The 17,244-nt window shown below is 35.2% G+C and overlaps 1 protein-coding gene across 1 annotated transcript in view; it reads left to right on the top strand.

Annotated features, from left to right (window-relative positions):
• The window catches only part of katnal1 (katanin p60 subunit A-like 1), a 42,236-nt gene extending 30,325 nt beyond the window's left edge, over positions 1–11,911 (top strand). Inside the window, exons 4-11 of the mRNA XM_063052895.1 lie at positions 415–580; positions 1,472–1,599; positions 1,688–1,793; positions 4,788–4,946; positions 7,519–7,645; positions 8,344–8,478; positions 8,648–8,774; positions 10,063–11,911. Of these exons, the coding sequence (XP_062908965.1) occupies positions 415–580; positions 1,472–1,599; positions 1,688–1,793; positions 4,788–4,946; positions 7,519–7,645; positions 8,344–8,478; positions 8,648–8,774; positions 10,063–10,261 (1,147 nt within the window). The 3' untranslated portion in view covers positions 10,262–11,911. The remainder of the gene's footprint in view (positions 1–414; positions 581–1,471; positions 1,600–1,687; positions 1,794–4,787; positions 4,947–7,518; positions 7,646–8,343; positions 8,479–8,647; positions 8,775–10,062) is intronic.
• The last annotated feature ends 5,333 nt before the right edge of the window (positions 11,912–17,244 follow it).

Raw genomic sequence — 17,244 nt, 5'->3', positions numbered from 1 at the left:
AACTGGATTTCACTATATATCAAAATAATAATTTGGATAACAAGTGCATAAGATAATTGAAACTATTTAAACTAATTTTACATTTAAAAAAAAAGTCACAGTTAATAGGAAATGGAATTAAGTACTCATATGTATGGTTTCATACCCCTTAGAACAGTATTGATCTTGATTAAAATCTGCTAGAGGTTGTATTTTATTACATATGGTTATCAAATTTTATTGCATTGAAATAAAATAACCTGAATTTTTCTAAAGTATGTTAAAATTACAAAATATCAACCTTTCTACTCTTCACTGAAACTTTGTGGAAAAGTATTACGCTGTTACTGACTACATAATAGCTTTTTCTCTGGCATCACCTGATAGGATTGCATGACTGTTCTACCTAATACATTTTTATGCTGAACTTCACAGAGCTCCTTTGATGAAGCGGCAAAATCGTGAAGTTAAACCCTCTCGTAAAGAGTCTCCAGTTGTCCAGGCACGAGGACTTGTAGGTCGAGGTCAGCAGGCTGGTAGAGCTGAGAAGTCTAGCAGCAAGTATGGTGGTGATTCCAGAGTTAGGGGGAAAGATGAAAAGGTAAATAAATTGTGCTACTTGTAAATTATGCTGTAGAACTCCTGAAAATTATTATTTATGGTCAAACATTCTGTATGGTTATTAACTTTTTTATGGTTTTAATTTTGAAACTGTCAAATCGTGTTTTTTCAAAACAGTTTTCTATTATTTGTCTTGGAGCCATAGAATCATACAGCAAAGAATTATTTTTATTTTACATAATTGTTTCACCTCTCTAATGGATGGTCTTCTAGTAGCATGGGAAACCCTAGCTTTGTAGTGTGAGAGGTGTGTGGCTTATAATATTGTTCTTGCTTCCTTCAACTTCCAGTTTTCATATATTTTTGGGACTTCTAATTTTATCTTCTCTTCTTCCTTGAGGATGTACCTGAGATAGCTAACTTGAGACTAAATAATTAACTCCTGACTTTGTAAGAAAGTCTAAAAAAAACCCATTTCCTAATTTTCTGCTTCTGTGATAAATACTTTTAATTCGAATTTTCGCTTGCTTGAAGTGACTCAGGCCCATCTAAATGCAGAAAAGCGCCTGAAGTGAAACTAAGATTACAATTTGATTAAAATTGCTTTTAAGGTAGGGAAAGAAAATGACAGCAACTGAACTTATCTTCACAGGTTTAGTAATTAATGGTAAATCAAAGCTTTTTGGGGTTTTGAAGTATTTAAATACCTTGTTGAAATATTTTCTTGAAAAATTAAAAGTCCAAAGTAAAATGTATTATTAAAGTACATACACATCACCATATAGAACCTTGAGATTCTTTTTCTTGCGGGCATACTTAGCAAATCTATAGGATAGTAACTGCAAATGTGAAATGTATGCTTATTTCATGCATATGCTAATAAGAAGAAAAATAATAAGAATATTAATATCCTTTGCTAACTTGATTGCAGGGCAAAAGGAATCCCCAGGAAGCAGCAGGAGATACAGACGGGAAGAAATTTGACGGAACTGGTTATGACAAAGAATTAATTGATGTTCTGGAGAGAGATATAATATCTAGGAATCCAAATGTCCACTGGTATTGAATTATTTTTAAACTACTGTTTTGAATATACTTTTAATTTAGTCACGGGTGGAAAAATTCATTATCTTCATTTTCTATTCAGGGATGATATAGCGGATTTGGAAGATGCTAAAAGGCTCTTGAGAGAAGCTGTTGTGTTACCAATGTGGATGCCTGACTTTTTCAAAGGAATAAGACGACCATGGAAGGTAGAAATTACTTTTGTTGTGATCTTAAATTGATCACCTTTGTTTAGCATCATGCCTGCCAAGAGAAATAGTTTAGCCTCGCTTGTTCCATTAAAACCATTCCTAGTTGTAAATACTTCTTTTGATTCTTACCTTAATTTTTACCTTTAAAGGAGAATAGTTCTCAAAGTAATTGAGCTCTTATTTCACACATGATCTTGGTAAACCTTAATGTGCTTCCTAGGGATAGTATCTAGAAATGCAAACCACCCACTGGCTAGAGACGTGTAAAAATTTAACATGATTTCTTCATTCAAGTTTCCCATATTTCAAATATTATATCAACACGGTATATCACGTTCATATATTTTTGAATCTGCACCGTCAGTCCCTATTGTAACCCAGAAAATAATACTTCTAAATCATATTATTTTGTTCCCCTAAGATCTGCTTACCTGCAAGTCTTCTGTTTTTAAGTGATTATGCATTTAACATAGGAAGTTACATAAAATATTGACTTTGCAAAATAAAATTAAATATTATTTGAACTAATTGGGCCAAATATTATAGAATCTAAGTCATAGTGCTCTCTCCTTCCCTTATTTAACTAATTTGGATGCAAAGTACAGCTAACTCACCTAGAGCATCCTGGACTGTGGTGAAGTTGCTTGAGCAGTGGCAGGGAAGCAGTGATGAAACCATGCCTGTGAAACCTTTGACGGTTCTTAGTTTTGCTAACTGCTAAAATTGTAAGAGATTATTAATAGTTATTAGAGACATTTAAAAGCTAATAAAACAACCAAACAGATTTTCAATGTGATTTTTAAAAATAAAATTAAAATAGGTGGCTAGGAACAGCTAAACAAGTGAGAAATTAAATGTTTAAGCAAAATGGAAATAACTTCTAATGAAAAGTAATTTGGTTTACTACTTTTAATTAATCTTTTGTGAATACAGATTGTTATTAATTGCTTCAGGCTGATCACTCTTGTCATCCTGCTATTTGCAACTTGGCACCCTAAGTGATCTACTTTTAGTTACTTGGCCAGTGTTCCATTTATTCTGTTAGAAGTATAGTTATGGAATAAATGTGCGTAAATATATAAACACAGCATATATTAACGTAAACAGCATTGTAAAAAGTGGCTTAGAGTGTTTACAGTGTTCTGCAGTGACTGTGGTAATAGATTGGGGGTTGGGGGGCTAACTAGAATGATTAACAGCCTGAGGGAAGACACTTATAAGGTGGCATGAAGGTTTTGTTTTAGTAGCCCTATAGCACTTTCCAGAAGGGAGCTTTTTGGAAGAAGTAGTTTGCTGGGTGGGTAGCATCTGCAATGATTTTTCTGCCTGCTTCTTTGTCCTGAGCACATGCAAGTCCTGCGGTGATGGTAGACTGCAGCCAATAGACTTTTCTGCTGTTTTATAGTTCTTGTATATTGTGAGAGGATGCTGGACCAAACCAAACAGTAATGGATGATGTGAGAATGCTTTCTGTGATGGCAATGTTGAATTGCACCAGTCTGTTATGTGGAAGGTGGAATTTTACCAACCGCCACAAGAAGTACATCCTTTGTCGAGTCTTTTTGTTAATGAAGGACATATGGGTCTACCACGTAAGGTCCTGTGAAATAATAATGTCCAGAAACCTGAATGTTGAAACAGTGCTAACTGTAGAGTTGTTGATGACGAGACTCATTTCTCCTGAAGTCAATATGCATCTCTGTTTTTAAGGGCATTCACTTCCAAGTTATTGTGATTGCACCAGGATACCAGCTTGTTTACTTCCTGTTTGTACTTGGATTCATTACCTCTGATGATTAGTCCAACGACAGTGGTGTTACCTACAAACTTTATCAGTTTAACTGATGGGTGAGAACGCACCCCTGTGGTGCACCAGTGCTGATTGAGTACAATGTAGAGATGTGCTTTCCTAGTCTCATGTAGTGCCATCTGTCCAAGAGGAAGTCCCATGCCTTCCAAGATATCCAGACCAACGTTAACTACATTATTTACAGACAAATCTGTTAGCTCTGTAGGAGAACTGCATAGAATCTAGAAAATTGACTTATGGATTTGAGAAATTACATGACTAGCCTTTCAAAAGTATTCATTATGACTGATGTGAGTGCAACTGGCATGCAGTTATTGAATCCAGTGATCTTTATTTTTTTTTGGTGGGGGGAATGGAATAATAACAGATTTCTTGAAACGAGCTGAAACAGTGCATAGTTTCAGCAGGTACAAATCTCAGAATGTAGTAAAACAACTGGCATTAGTTCAAGATTAATTTCAGTGTTCCATAGAACAATTGCAATAACGCAACTTGAGAAATGTGACTATGAATCTGGAACATGGTACAAAAATAAATGCATTGCGCAGAAAATTTGATGTTATTCCAGGAAGCATATTTTAATTTGAAGCAGAAAATTGCATGTGCATGCATGAATATTGGCAGGATCTGAATTACTGAGTAAAGTTGGTATTAATTCTAAATATATTTGTTTACTTGTTGAGTAACTTCCATCAACTGATTGGATTTTTAAAAAAATATATGTATTCCATCTTATAACCCTCTTATTGCTTTTATTAAGCTTTAATGTCGTGACATAGCAGCTCAAAAGAATGTTGGATTATTTATTAGATTATACATTTTTCCTTTATTTGAATGAAGCTGAGTTTCTACCTTCAAGTTTCTCCTGATGTGATTCTTCATTTCTCATTCTGATGACAAGCTTTGGGGTTATTTTATTGTTGCTTTTGTGCTCTTTGTACTATTCAATGTTACTCAGCAAACCAGCAACGTATGATTAAAAGAACAATATCGAGGCCACCTTTTCAAACTGAGGAAGACAGGAGGTTTGTTATTTAATTGGAGAGGAGATGAAGAAAGTAAACACTCGCCTTACATTTAGTGCATAATGAGTCAGCATTTGAATGCTGGATAAATTAGCTTAATTGCTTCCAAATACAATTTTGAGTAAACATTCTTGTTTTCTGAATTATTACTTGCAGGGGATCTTAATGGTTGGACCACCAGGGACAGGTAAAACCATGCTAGCTAAAGCTGTGGCTACGGAGTGTGGTACAACTTTTTTTAATGTGTCCTCTTCCACATTAACTTCCAAATACCGAGGAGAGTCTGAAAAATTGGTTCGTTTGTTGTTTGAAATGGTAAGTAAAATTGTTTTTTATATACGTATGCTGTGTATCTGTGGTCGCAATGGGTGCTGAATAAATTCTAAAACAGTGTTGATGTTTGCATTTTTTCATGAGTCAAATTAGTGGGGAATGTTCACGTAAAATGTACCAATCACAAATGCAATCTGCAAATACTGTACGTTAACTGATGTTGACAGATCAGATTAATTCCAATCTTTAAATTTTTGACTATTGCAAACATTCCCTTGAATAAATGCAACATTCTACAGTTTACTATCCACCATGACGTTCTCTTTTCAATTGACTGTTTCACTTTTGCTTGCTGGAGCATGTAGCTTCATGAAGATTGAAGGCTTCCCACCAATGCAGGATTAGAAATGAAAACATTCCTTTACTCTCTGACTGGTATGGGATCTTTGCAGCATTAAAGAATGCTTCATTATCAGAGATGATCTCCTTTGAGGAAGTTTGTTAACCTCAAAGTTCAAAGTAAAAATTATTATCAGAGTACATACATGTCACCACATACAACCCTGAGATTCTTTTTCTGCGGCATACTTGGCAAATCTATAGATCAGTAACTGTAAACATCAGGAACTGTTAACTATAAACAAACTGCAAATGCAGATATAAATAAGTAACAATAAATAATGAGCATGAAATAACAATATAACAGTCCTTAGGTGAGTGTAGCTATCTCCTTTTGTTCAAGAGCCTGATGGTTGAGGGGTAGTAACTGTTCTTGAACTTGGTGGTGCGAGTCTTGAGGTAAATGAGACGCAGATGCTTAAGATTTCATACATTTCATACATGTCTGATGAATCTCATAGAATTTTTTGAGGACGTAACTAGTAGAGTGGATAGGGGAGAACCAGTGGATGTGGTGTATGTGGATTTTCAAAAGGCTTTTGACAAGGTTCCACACAGGAGATTAGTGTGCAAACTTAAAGCACACAGTATTGGCGGTATGGTATTGATGTGGATAGAGAATTGGTTGGCAGACAGGAAGCAAAGAGTGGGAATAAACAGGACCTTTTCAGAATGGCAGGCAGCGACTAGTGGGGTACCGCAAGGCTCAGTGCTGGAGCCCAGTTGTTTACAATATATATTAATGACTTAGACGAGGGAATTAAATGCAGCATCTCCAAGTTTGCGGATGACACGAAGCTGGGCAGCAGCGTTAGCTGTGAGGAGGATGCTAAGAGGATGCAGGGTGACTTGCATAGGTTAGGTGAGTGGGCAAATTCATGGCAGATACAATTTAATGTGGATAAATGTGAGGTTATCCACTTTGGTGGCAAAAACAGGAAAACAGATTATTATTATGAATGGTGGCTGATTAGGAAAAGGGGACGTGCAACGAGACCTGGGTGTCATTGTACACCAGTTATTGAAAGTAGGTACGTAGGTACAGCAGGCGGTGAAAAAGGCGAATGGTATGCTGGCATTCATAGCAAGAGGATTCGAGTACAGGAGCAGGGAGGTACTACTGCAGTTGTACAAGGCCTTTGTGAGACCACACCTGGAGTATTGTGTGCTGTTTTGGTCTCCTAATCTGAGGAAAGACATTCTTACCATAAAGGGAGTACAAAGAAGGTTCACTAGATTAATTCTTGGGATGGCAGGACTTTCATATGATGAAAGACTGGATTGACTAAGCTTATACTCACTGGAATTTAGGAGATTGAGGGGGGGATCTTATTGAAACATATAAAATTCTAAAGGGATTGGACAGATGCAGGAAGATTGTTCCCAATGTTGGGGAAGTCCAGAACAAGGGGTCACAGTTTAAGGATAAAGGGGAAGCCTCTTAGGACCGAGATGAGGAAAAACTTCTTCACACGGAATGGTGAATCTATGGGATTCTCTGCCACAGGAAACAGTTGAGGCCAATTGATTGGCTATATTTAAGAGGGAGTTAGATATGGCCCTTGTTGCTAAAGGGATCAGGGGGTATGGAGAGAAGGGTTCTGAGTTGGATGATCAGCCATGATCATACTGAATGGCGGTGCAGTGTCGAAGGGCCGAATGGCCTACTCCTGCACCTATTTTCTATGTTTATTTGACATGATACATTAAGCCACTTGTTGGTTCAACATTTCTCCACAGAAGCACCAGTAACATAGTTATTATTCCATGAAAATTTCTGCTTACAAGTCTGTAATTACTTTGTATTTATAATGAAAAATATTTTAGGGCATGTATTAAGACATGATGAAACACCATATAAATACAAATCTTTTTTTCAGGTTTGGTATTTAAAGAATATTTATAAAACCTTTTCTCCAAATTATTCTCAGTCTCTTTTTTAAAAAAGTGCAGATTTCAATTACTTAAAATATTTTTAGCATCTATATTCTGCACTGTCTTCTGCATTTTGTGAAACGGTTAGATCCCAAAAGTTTCCATAGTTCTGTAGAAACACATAACCAGTAAAATTACTGATTTCAAAATGAAGTAACTATTCTTAACAGCCTGGCGTTAAATTAAGTTTGCACACAGGTGTCTTGGAGGAAAATGCTTTGAATATCTTGAATATTCATTTGTGTACAAAATCTCTACATTTATGATCTTCTTCTTTCAGGCTCGATTTTATGCTCCAACTACTATTTTTATAGATGAAATCGATTCCATTTGTAGTCGTAGAGGCACCTCTGATGAGCATGAAGCCAGTCGCAGAGTCAAATCAGAATTGCTCATTCAGATGGATGGTACGTTATCTTTGTTTAAAATATATTAGTAAATAGGTAATATCTACTGTTGTGTCTTCTGGACAACTATTATTTAAAGCAGTTTGTTTTTATTTTGTTTGCTTAATGTAAAGGTCATTATATCTTGGAATTAGAATGCCAATTATAGGTTTCTAATTTAATAAAAATAATTATCATTTGGTATGAATCAGAGAATAGCTTTGCAAACATCTAAAGGCATATTTTGTGATACTGTCTATTTAAAAAAAAAACCATTAGAACACTCAAATTTACCAAAAACTCTGGTTCTGTCTCCTGAAGTGGCTATAGGAGCTTAGTAGGTTGAAGGAAAAGCAATTTGTATTGGATACACAAAATTTCATTTGTTAAGTGCCTTAAGTGGTTACCCTGTGGTTGTCCTATGAGAAACGAATACTTGCATTTTCTCCCCTCAGGGACAGAAACAGATTTGTTGAATAACTGATAATGTTGGCAAGCATGATCATGTGGAATAGATTGTGATGAGAGCAACTGACTATTTGTGAAATAAACATAACTTGTATGTGTTTTTGAAACTTGCTAGTATGAAAGGAAAATCAACTACTTTATCAAGTTGATTAACAAAATATAAATTTATGCTTGATATACTTTATGACTAGTAAAACATTGAAATCTGTTCATTAACATTTATGGTATTTAATGTTACTTTATTATTTCAGGTGTAGGGGGTAGTTCAGAGAATGAGGATCCATCAAGAATGGTAATGGTTCTGGCTGCCACAAATTTTCCATGGGATATAGATGAAGCATTACGGAGGAGACTGGAAAAAAGAGTGTACATTTCTTTGCCAACAGGTTAAGCTGTTTTAATGCTTTTAAGGGCTTTCTTGAAAAATAATGTGCTTATTGAATTATACTCATTATGCCTCAGTTACTAGGGACATTAAACCATTGTTTCTTTTGAGTAAGGAATTCTTATTTGAGAATGTACTTCACTATTTCATGCTATATATCTTTTTATTAGCAAATGGAAGAGCAGAACTACTGAAAATAAATCTACGAGGGGTAGATGTTGCTTTAGGTGTTGATGTTACAATAATTGCTGAGAAGATGGAAGGTTATTCTGGTGCTGATATCACCAATGTATGCAGGTAAGGATAATTTGTTAAAATAATATAATTAGCCAAAGTAATACAAGATATAGGTTGTTAAGAGCATCTTGATTTCTTTAGGAAATTAATAGTGTGCCACAGTCACAATATAAGAAGTTTCTGCTAAGGTTGTTGAGTTATTAAATGAAAATAGTTTGAAGAAGCATAAATTAAATTAAACAAGGTTTTATTCATACTGTTTAAAACAATGAAATTCCAATGGTTTTATCCAATGGGAAAAGTCTTGCCTTTACATCTTACAATGTAATTCTCAGTTTACACGGTATATCCTTCCACTGGCTTCTCCATATCTGTAAGGTCTTCCAGTCCCTAAGCACTTTAAATTTTGTCATTACTGTTAAGACCAGTGTCCAGATTTCCATTGCTTCACTAATGGTGACCTTATGTCCTATTGCCAAATGATTTAGTTATGCTAGTTACCAATCTTAAACACCAAGGGAAGGTTGAGCACGGACAGTTAGGATGAATCTGATCATTTCCTGTTCTGAGTATTGATGAGCCAACATGATTGAAATAAAAGTCATTTTTAGGAACTTGCAAAAGATGTAAGTCAGTACCTGATTGGATCTCACTCTATACCTATATTTTGAGACCCATACTGAAACATGCTTCTGTCAATTCCAATATTTAAGCAAATGCCCCTAACCAGATACCAATGAAATAAGGACCAGATAGTGGGTTGCAATTCAAACTTTCCATCAAATGAGCAACTGTCTATCACTAAAGTGCTCCTGCTGTTCAGCAAGAATCTGATTTCAATGTGTAATGCATTACCATAAGTCCAATTGGAGATATAATATATAGCTGCCTTCAATCCTTACCGAATGCTGTCCTTGTCAAGACAATGGAGTCTAGAACTTGGGTTTAGTTGTGGTTTTCAGAAGGTAGTGTTCAAGATATTTTGTTTTGAGAAGTTGAAAATTTTCCCGTTTTTGTATGTTTAGCATGTTATAGAACTAATTATTAACTTGCAATTGTACCAATTAACATACAGTAGTAGTGAAAAAGATGATTGGAATCAACTTTATCTATTGACTACAATACTTGATATTTATTTATTTATTTGTAAATTTGGATATATTCTGGTCATTTCATGGAGTATAATCAAACAAAAGAAAGCATTATAGAATTCACTGATCTAGACATGCTAATATGCAAATATACTTGAATTAATAAAGATGGTGAAGGAAGAGTGTTATCTTTAGATGAAACTGGGCCTTAAATAGTAAATTTAAATGTATTTTTGTAACTTTTGTTCTACTTTTAGAGATGCTTGCATGATGGCAATGCGTCGACGAATTCAAGGCCTGTCCCCTGAAGAAATCAAAGCTTTATCCAAAGAAGAATTGCAAATGCCTGTAACAATGGATGACTTTGAACTGTCTCTAAAGAAAATCTCCAAATCGGTTTCTGCTTCAGATCTTGAAAAGTATGCAACGTGGATGGCTGAGTTTGGTTCAGTGTAGCTCTAGGTGAAAGTGAATGGATTTGAGTTATATAGACTGTGTGAGTCATAGGGAAATCAGCATTAAGTTGGTACATTTTGGTTCATAAATAGACAATGTATTAATAAGTTGAGCCTTGAGAACTGTCTGTTTACTAATGCTGACTTGATACATTCAAATTAAAGCACTTTATTATACTTGTAATTAAACCAACTGACATGTATTGGGTCAAAGTAATGTCAGGTTATTTAATTGTGTTGACCAATTAGTTTAAAAAAGAACTTTTTTCCCTTTATTCATGTTAGAGAAATCTTTAATTACATCTCAACATAAAACTATGGTGTGTATTGAAAATAATTCTTCTCTCTGGTCTAATTTATTGGATTCATTCCATAATTCAGTACATTGCTTATCTGAATGCTCCAAACGTACACCTTTGTTTAACAGCCATATAATGCATAGCAATAATTGTGTGGGTTGGACTTAAAGTATAGAAGAAACTACATGCTTTAATTAATCATGAACAAAACTAACAATTCCATAAGCAACAATGTATTTTCATTTGTTAGATTTTTTTATGGTTTTATAAAAAATTGAAAAGGCTTCATTCATTTGCTTACCTTCAGGTGAGTTTAATCATTTAGTTCCATGGTGGTACAAATCAAACATACTAACAAAATATTTAAATTTTCTTCTTGATTTTTTTGGTCTGCTGTATGCTAGACCATAGTAGCAAGTAATTACTCTGTCATTTATCCTATTGCCCCTTGACCCTAATTTTGTGTTTACAATTAGCTTCCCGACCATGTTTACAGAGAGTGATGTTTGCCATTCAAAGGTGTAAAAGTGATAATAAGCTAATATAATATTACTTTATTACAATTGCATTAATCTTTGAGAATATTTAGTTTTCTTTGAATTATTTTGCTCTCACATATACCAGCATTATAAAGTTAACTGTTTAACCCTCTGCATACTAAATTATGAATAACCAAGCCAGTAGATAAACTTGTTACAGGAGTTTTATAGCAGAGAACTAACTGGTATTTCCATGCTTGGTAATTTGATTTAATTGTGGTGCAGATATGAAGAATCTTATTAACTTACTGAGCTGATTAGTATATCTAACTACAAGTAACTACTAGTAACCTTAACTTAAGGATGGATACACTAAGCATTGCACAAGAACGTCAAAAGTCAATGAATAATTTTAATGGTTCAATTGTTTCTAATATGATAATGAGGCAGAATATCTTGTAGGGTTCTTTTTCCGTTTTATAAATTAACTCCATGCTAATACAATGACTAATTTAGCTAAGCTTGTTGAGTTGAATAGTGCTGCAAACATCAGCAATTCAGTATTAAGTTATGAGCATTCCTTTTAGTACTTGCACTTTTTGTAAAAATCTTTCTAAGAACAGGGATGCTAATGTTTTATGTCATTTTATATTGTTTGTGTAAAAGCATTGTGTACTATGTGAATGACCACTCATATTACTTCTGAATATTATTTATGTTGTATTTTTGTTATGCAACTGTTCTAAATAATTTTTTAAACACTTGTGAAATCTGGTACAATGGATTAATCCTGATAAGCTTACTAGTAAACATACTTCTGAATTTATCGGTTTCGGATTTATTTTTACTTAATCAATACTTTATGAAAATGGACACATACATTTATAAAATATCCATCATATCCTCTAGTTAACTTCAACTGATTAACATAGAATTAGGTATCAGCACTCAAATAAATAACATAGTTGATCCCATACAGAGCATTGTGATAAATAACCAGTTACTCTGTTTTCATGTTAATGATCATTAGGACAGATCTCGGCTGGCAGATGAGATAAACCGTGCTGAGATTGGCTTCTGTCAATATGGAAGCACATAATTTGTGTTAACTGATTAGTTGTTTCATTTCACATGCCATTGTTAGATAAACTGTTGAGAAAAAATACTATGCAATCTTATTTAGCTGTAATTATTGAGATTCATTATTAAAGATTAGTGTCAGTGATGTTACATAAGGGAGTAAATAATTTCAAAATTCACAATATTTTGAGTTCTGCTGAATATCAAATAATAGGTTTATTGTGGTCAACTTAGCTACCAATATCGGTGTAATTTGCATGTACGGAAAAAGTATTCAATGGCAATAAATTTATTTTCTTATTTCTTCCTCTACCTACAAGTTGATTATTAAGTGATGTGCGTAACAGGTAGGTAATTATATAATCGATTTTGTATGAGCATTCTTGAAAGTAGTTTCTGCTGTATAACTACTCATCCTATGACCTAGCCTGACATTTCTTAAATTTATTGAAGTCACATCCTTGCTGCTCAAGGGACAGATGTTCCTCTTAAGTCTGAGGTAAGTTTGAGAACATATCTAGACACTCAAGGGATAGATGTTCTTTTTAAAGTCTGTGTTAAATTTTACACCATATCTAGACAGAAGGCTAGTGAACCATCTAATTCTGCCCTAGATCACAATACTTAAATTAACACTAAACATTTTTCTCATAAATAAATTTAATCATAAACTTTAATTTCAGAACTGTATAGTAACCTTTACCACAACCCAGTAAGAATTTTCACTGCCAGTTCAGCAAAGAGGAATTAGTTAAAATTTAGTTGATACTCATTTATTCTAACTAATGTAGTTATAAAGAAGGCAAGACGGCGGCTATACTTTATTAGGAGTTTGAAGAGATTTGGTATGTCAACAAATACACTCAAAAACTTCTATAGTTGTACTGTGGAGAGTATTCTGACAGGCTGCATCACTGTCTGGTATGGAGAGGTTACTGCACAAGACTGAAAGAAGCTGCAGAAGGGTGTAAATCTAGTCAGCTCCATCTTGGGTACCAGTCTACAAAGTACCCAGGGCATCTTCAGGGAGCTGTGTCTCAGAAAGGCGGTGTTCATCATTAAGGACCTCCAGCACCCAGGCCATGCCCTTTTCTCACTGTTACCATCAGGTAGGAGGTACAGAAGCCTGAAAGCGCACACTCAGTGATTCAGAAACAGCTTCTTCCCCTCTGCCATCTGATTCCTAAATGGACATTGAATCTTTGGACACTACCTCACTTATTTTTAATATACAGTATTTCTGTTTTTGCACTTTTTAAAAAATCTATTCAATATACATGATTGATTTACTTGATTATTATTTTTATTTTATTTATTATTGTTTATTTTTTCTCTGCTAGATTATGTATTGCATTGAACTGCTGCTAAGTTAACAAATTTCATGTCACATGCAGGTGATAATAAACCTGAATCTGATTCTGACTTGTGTTAATAATGATACGGTACAATGAGATTCTGATCTGTAAAGGAGAATAATAAGTGTTTCTGGACATTTGGTCAGCTATACACAATAATTATAAGTCTTTGTTACAAAATGGTGAATTGTTAGCATGTTTCAAATGAAAGATTAAAGCAAGATCCAATCTACTACATGAAGGGTATAGGTGATCCTTTTGGCACTGTTTCAAAGAAGGGAAGATGGTGGGTGTATTATTCTAAGGTCATAGCCGACATCTATCTTTACAAACATTATTTAGTTTCCACGTTGCTGTTTGTGGAGGCTTGCTATGTACATATTGGCTGACACATTTCCGATCATTGTAAAAAAAAATTCTTTCAGAATCTGATTTATCACCAGCATGTGTCGTGAAATTTATTAACTTAGTAGCAGCAGTTCAATGCAGTACATAATATAGAGAAAAGAAAAAATATAATAAATCAATTACAGTATATGTATATTGAATAGATTAAAAATCGCGCAGAAAGCAGAAATAATATGTATTAAAAAGGTGTGGTATTCAAGGGTTCAATGTTCATTTAGGAATCGGATGGCAGATGGAAGAAGCTGTTACTGAATCGTTGAGTGTGTGCCTTCAGCTTCTGTACCTCCTCCTACCTGATGATAACAGTGGGAAAAGGGCATGCCCTGGGTGCTGGAGGTCCTTAGTAATGGATGCTGCCCTTCTGAGACACTGCTCCTTGAAGATGTCCTGGGTACTTTGTAAGTTGGTACCCAAGATGGAGCTGACTAAATTTACAACTCTCTGTAGCTTCTGGTCCTGTGCAGTAGCCCCCCCCCCCCCAACCCCCATACCAGACAGTGATACAACCTGTCAGAATGCTCTCCACAGTACATCGCTATAGAAGTTTTTGAATGTATTTGTTGACATACCAAATCTCTTCAAACTCCTAATGAAGTATAGTCACTGTCTTGCCTTCTTTATAATTGCATCAACATGTTGGGATCAGATTAAGACCTCAGATCTTGACACCGAGGAACTTGAAACTGCTCACCCTCTCCACTTCTGATCCCTCTATGAGGATTGGTATGTGTTCCTTTGTCTTGCTGTTCCTGAAGTCTACAATCGGCTCTCATATTACTGACGTTGAGTGCCAGGTTGTTGCTGCAACACCACTCAACTAGTTGGCATATCTCACTCCTGTACGCCCTCTCGTCACCACCTGAGACTCTACCACCAATGGCTGTATCACCAGCAAATTCATTACTTTATTTATTGAAGGTATTACTTTGACTGGAAAGTGCTTTGCAATGTTCAGAGCTTGGAAATACTATATAAATTTAATTGTGCAATATAATAAAATTTTGTAATTCCATCTCAAGAATTAATTGCACTGTAGATGTCTAACCTGTGGTGGTGTTAAATATGGAATTTCAGGGTATTAGTCTGGAGTCTTGCAGGTACTCTTTCAGTAGTGAAAATCGTTTCTATGCTTTAGGTATTGACTTTCAAACTGCTGCCTCCAGAGTGTTTATACATTCATCCTTCTATTGCCTTAAATCTATGCCTGCTTGTATTTGACCCTGCTACTTAAGGGAAATACAATAGTTACCTCTTGTAGCTATCTAAATGTCCATTATTTTGCACTTCAATTTAAATATCCCCTAGTATCCTCTAGTAATATTAATTATGGGCTTAAGTATTGAAATGAGAACGGAAAGGGCTAAAGTTTTTCGCAGATAAGGTAGTATCTATTTCATGTCAATGACCTGAAAGGAGCCTCTTAGGGGACATATCTCAAGGTTGTATAATGTATACATACTTCGTTAATAAAATGTAGTTGAACTTTTTGAGCTTTGAACCTTCAGTCAGAAGTCTATCCTCTTAACTTTTCCATCTTAGTGATTCCTTGTAATCTCTGAAGTCCCTCTAGTGATATTTTATTCTTCCAATAATATAGTCCAGTACAATAATGCAACCTAACTCGTGTGTTTCATTACAAGATTCCTGCTCTTAAGCAATGTCTTGGTATAAAGGAAATATTTCTCTGTTTCCTTAACCACCTACCTCTTCTGCTATTTTCGTAGGCTGGTGGACACACAATTGTAGGTACAATGAATACCCCTAACTTCCCAGTGTCCTATAATTTAATTGTTATTTCCTGTCTTTTATTTGCCTTTACCAAAAGCATAATCTGAGCCTTCCCTAGTTTGAATTCCTTTTACCAGGTTCCTACACATATGACCTCTTTGATTTCTTCTTGCATTCACAGGCTTCTTTTCACACTCAGCTCCATGGCTTCCATTTGTATTTAATTAGTAAACATTCTGATGCAAGCAGGTTACTCAAGTATTTTTAGACTCTTACAATTAATTTGTCAAAAGCTGGTATTAATTCATTTCCACCACCTCAGTATTTCAAATTGGAATATTTTAATGAATGATATCCTGAACTAATATTACATTTTTGTAAATATAAATGCTGTGGATTGCCAGTATATTCCTGTAGCATTTTGAGCCTCAAACTTCTCACTGTAGTTCCATTTAAAAACTAGAGTTTGAAAACTAATATATGAATGTATTTAAAACTTCCTTTTAGTATTGTCTCTGCATGTTACAGTCAATTTGCATTAGTTTTAAATGAATTTGGACATCTATTGAATTGTGTGTAGAAATGGAAATATTTGCTTAATCAAATAAGTAGGGACAAACTGGGATTTTTTCTCCTATTTTTAAATTCATTTAAAATCAATATGTATGTTAATATTTCAGTCTTTTATTGTCATTACTCTACACACTTCCAAGTCTTCATGGTGAGTTTATGTTGTGATTATTGCACAATGAGTAACATAGTAAGTTTAATTGTCATTCAGTCATACATGAATATGAGGAGGGTTACCATATGAGGAATGTCTGGCAGCTCTTGGGCTGTATTCCCTGGAGTTCAGGAGAACGAAGGGGGATCTCATAGAAACATTCCAAATGTTTAAAGGCCTGAACAGATTAGCTATGACAAAGTTACTTCCCATGGTAGGGGAGTCTAGGACAAGAGGGCACAACTTCAGAATTGAAGGACGTCCATTTAGAACAGAGATGCAGAGAAATTACTTTAATCAGAGGGCGGTAAATCTGTGGAATTTGTTGCCAAGAGTGGCTGTGGGGGCAAGTTATTGGGTGCATTTAAGGCATAGATAGATGGTTCTTGATTAGCCAAGGCATCAAAGGGTATCGGGTGAAGGCAGGGGAGTGGAGATGACTGGAAGAATTGGACCAGCCCATGATTGAATGGTGGAGCAGACTGAATGAGCCAAATGGCCTACTTCTGCCTCTAAAACTTATGGTCTTATGGTTATACCTATGAATACAACCAAATGAAACTGCATTACTTCGGGGCTAAGGTGAAAAATACAATACCAACAATCACACACAGCACAAGACACATAGAGATGTCAGTTAAAATACAGTCACAACATGGGCACAGTAGTGTAGTGGTGAGCACAATGCTTGATAACTGGGTTACTTACCACCACTGCCTATAAAGAGTTTGTATGTTCTCTGCGTGACTGCGCGAGTTTCCTTGGGTGCTCTGGTTTCCTCCCACAGTCCAAGGACATACCAGTTAGTAGGTTAATTGGTCATTGTAACTTGTCCCATGACCATGATTAGGCGGGGGGAGTCGGGGGATTGTTGGGTGGCTGACTGGAAGGGTGTACTACATGCTGTAGAT

This window comes from Mobula hypostoma, chromosome 7 (assembly GCF_963921235.1).
Source record: "Mobula hypostoma chromosome 7, sMobHyp1.1, whole genome shotgun sequence".
In the NCBI taxonomy this organism is placed as follows: domain Eukaryota; kingdom Metazoa; phylum Chordata; class Chondrichthyes; order Myliobatiformes; family Myliobatidae; genus Mobula; species Mobula hypostoma.
The sequence above is the reverse complement of the archived record's forward strand: the minus strand, read 5'-3'. Positions and strand labels throughout refer to the sequence as shown.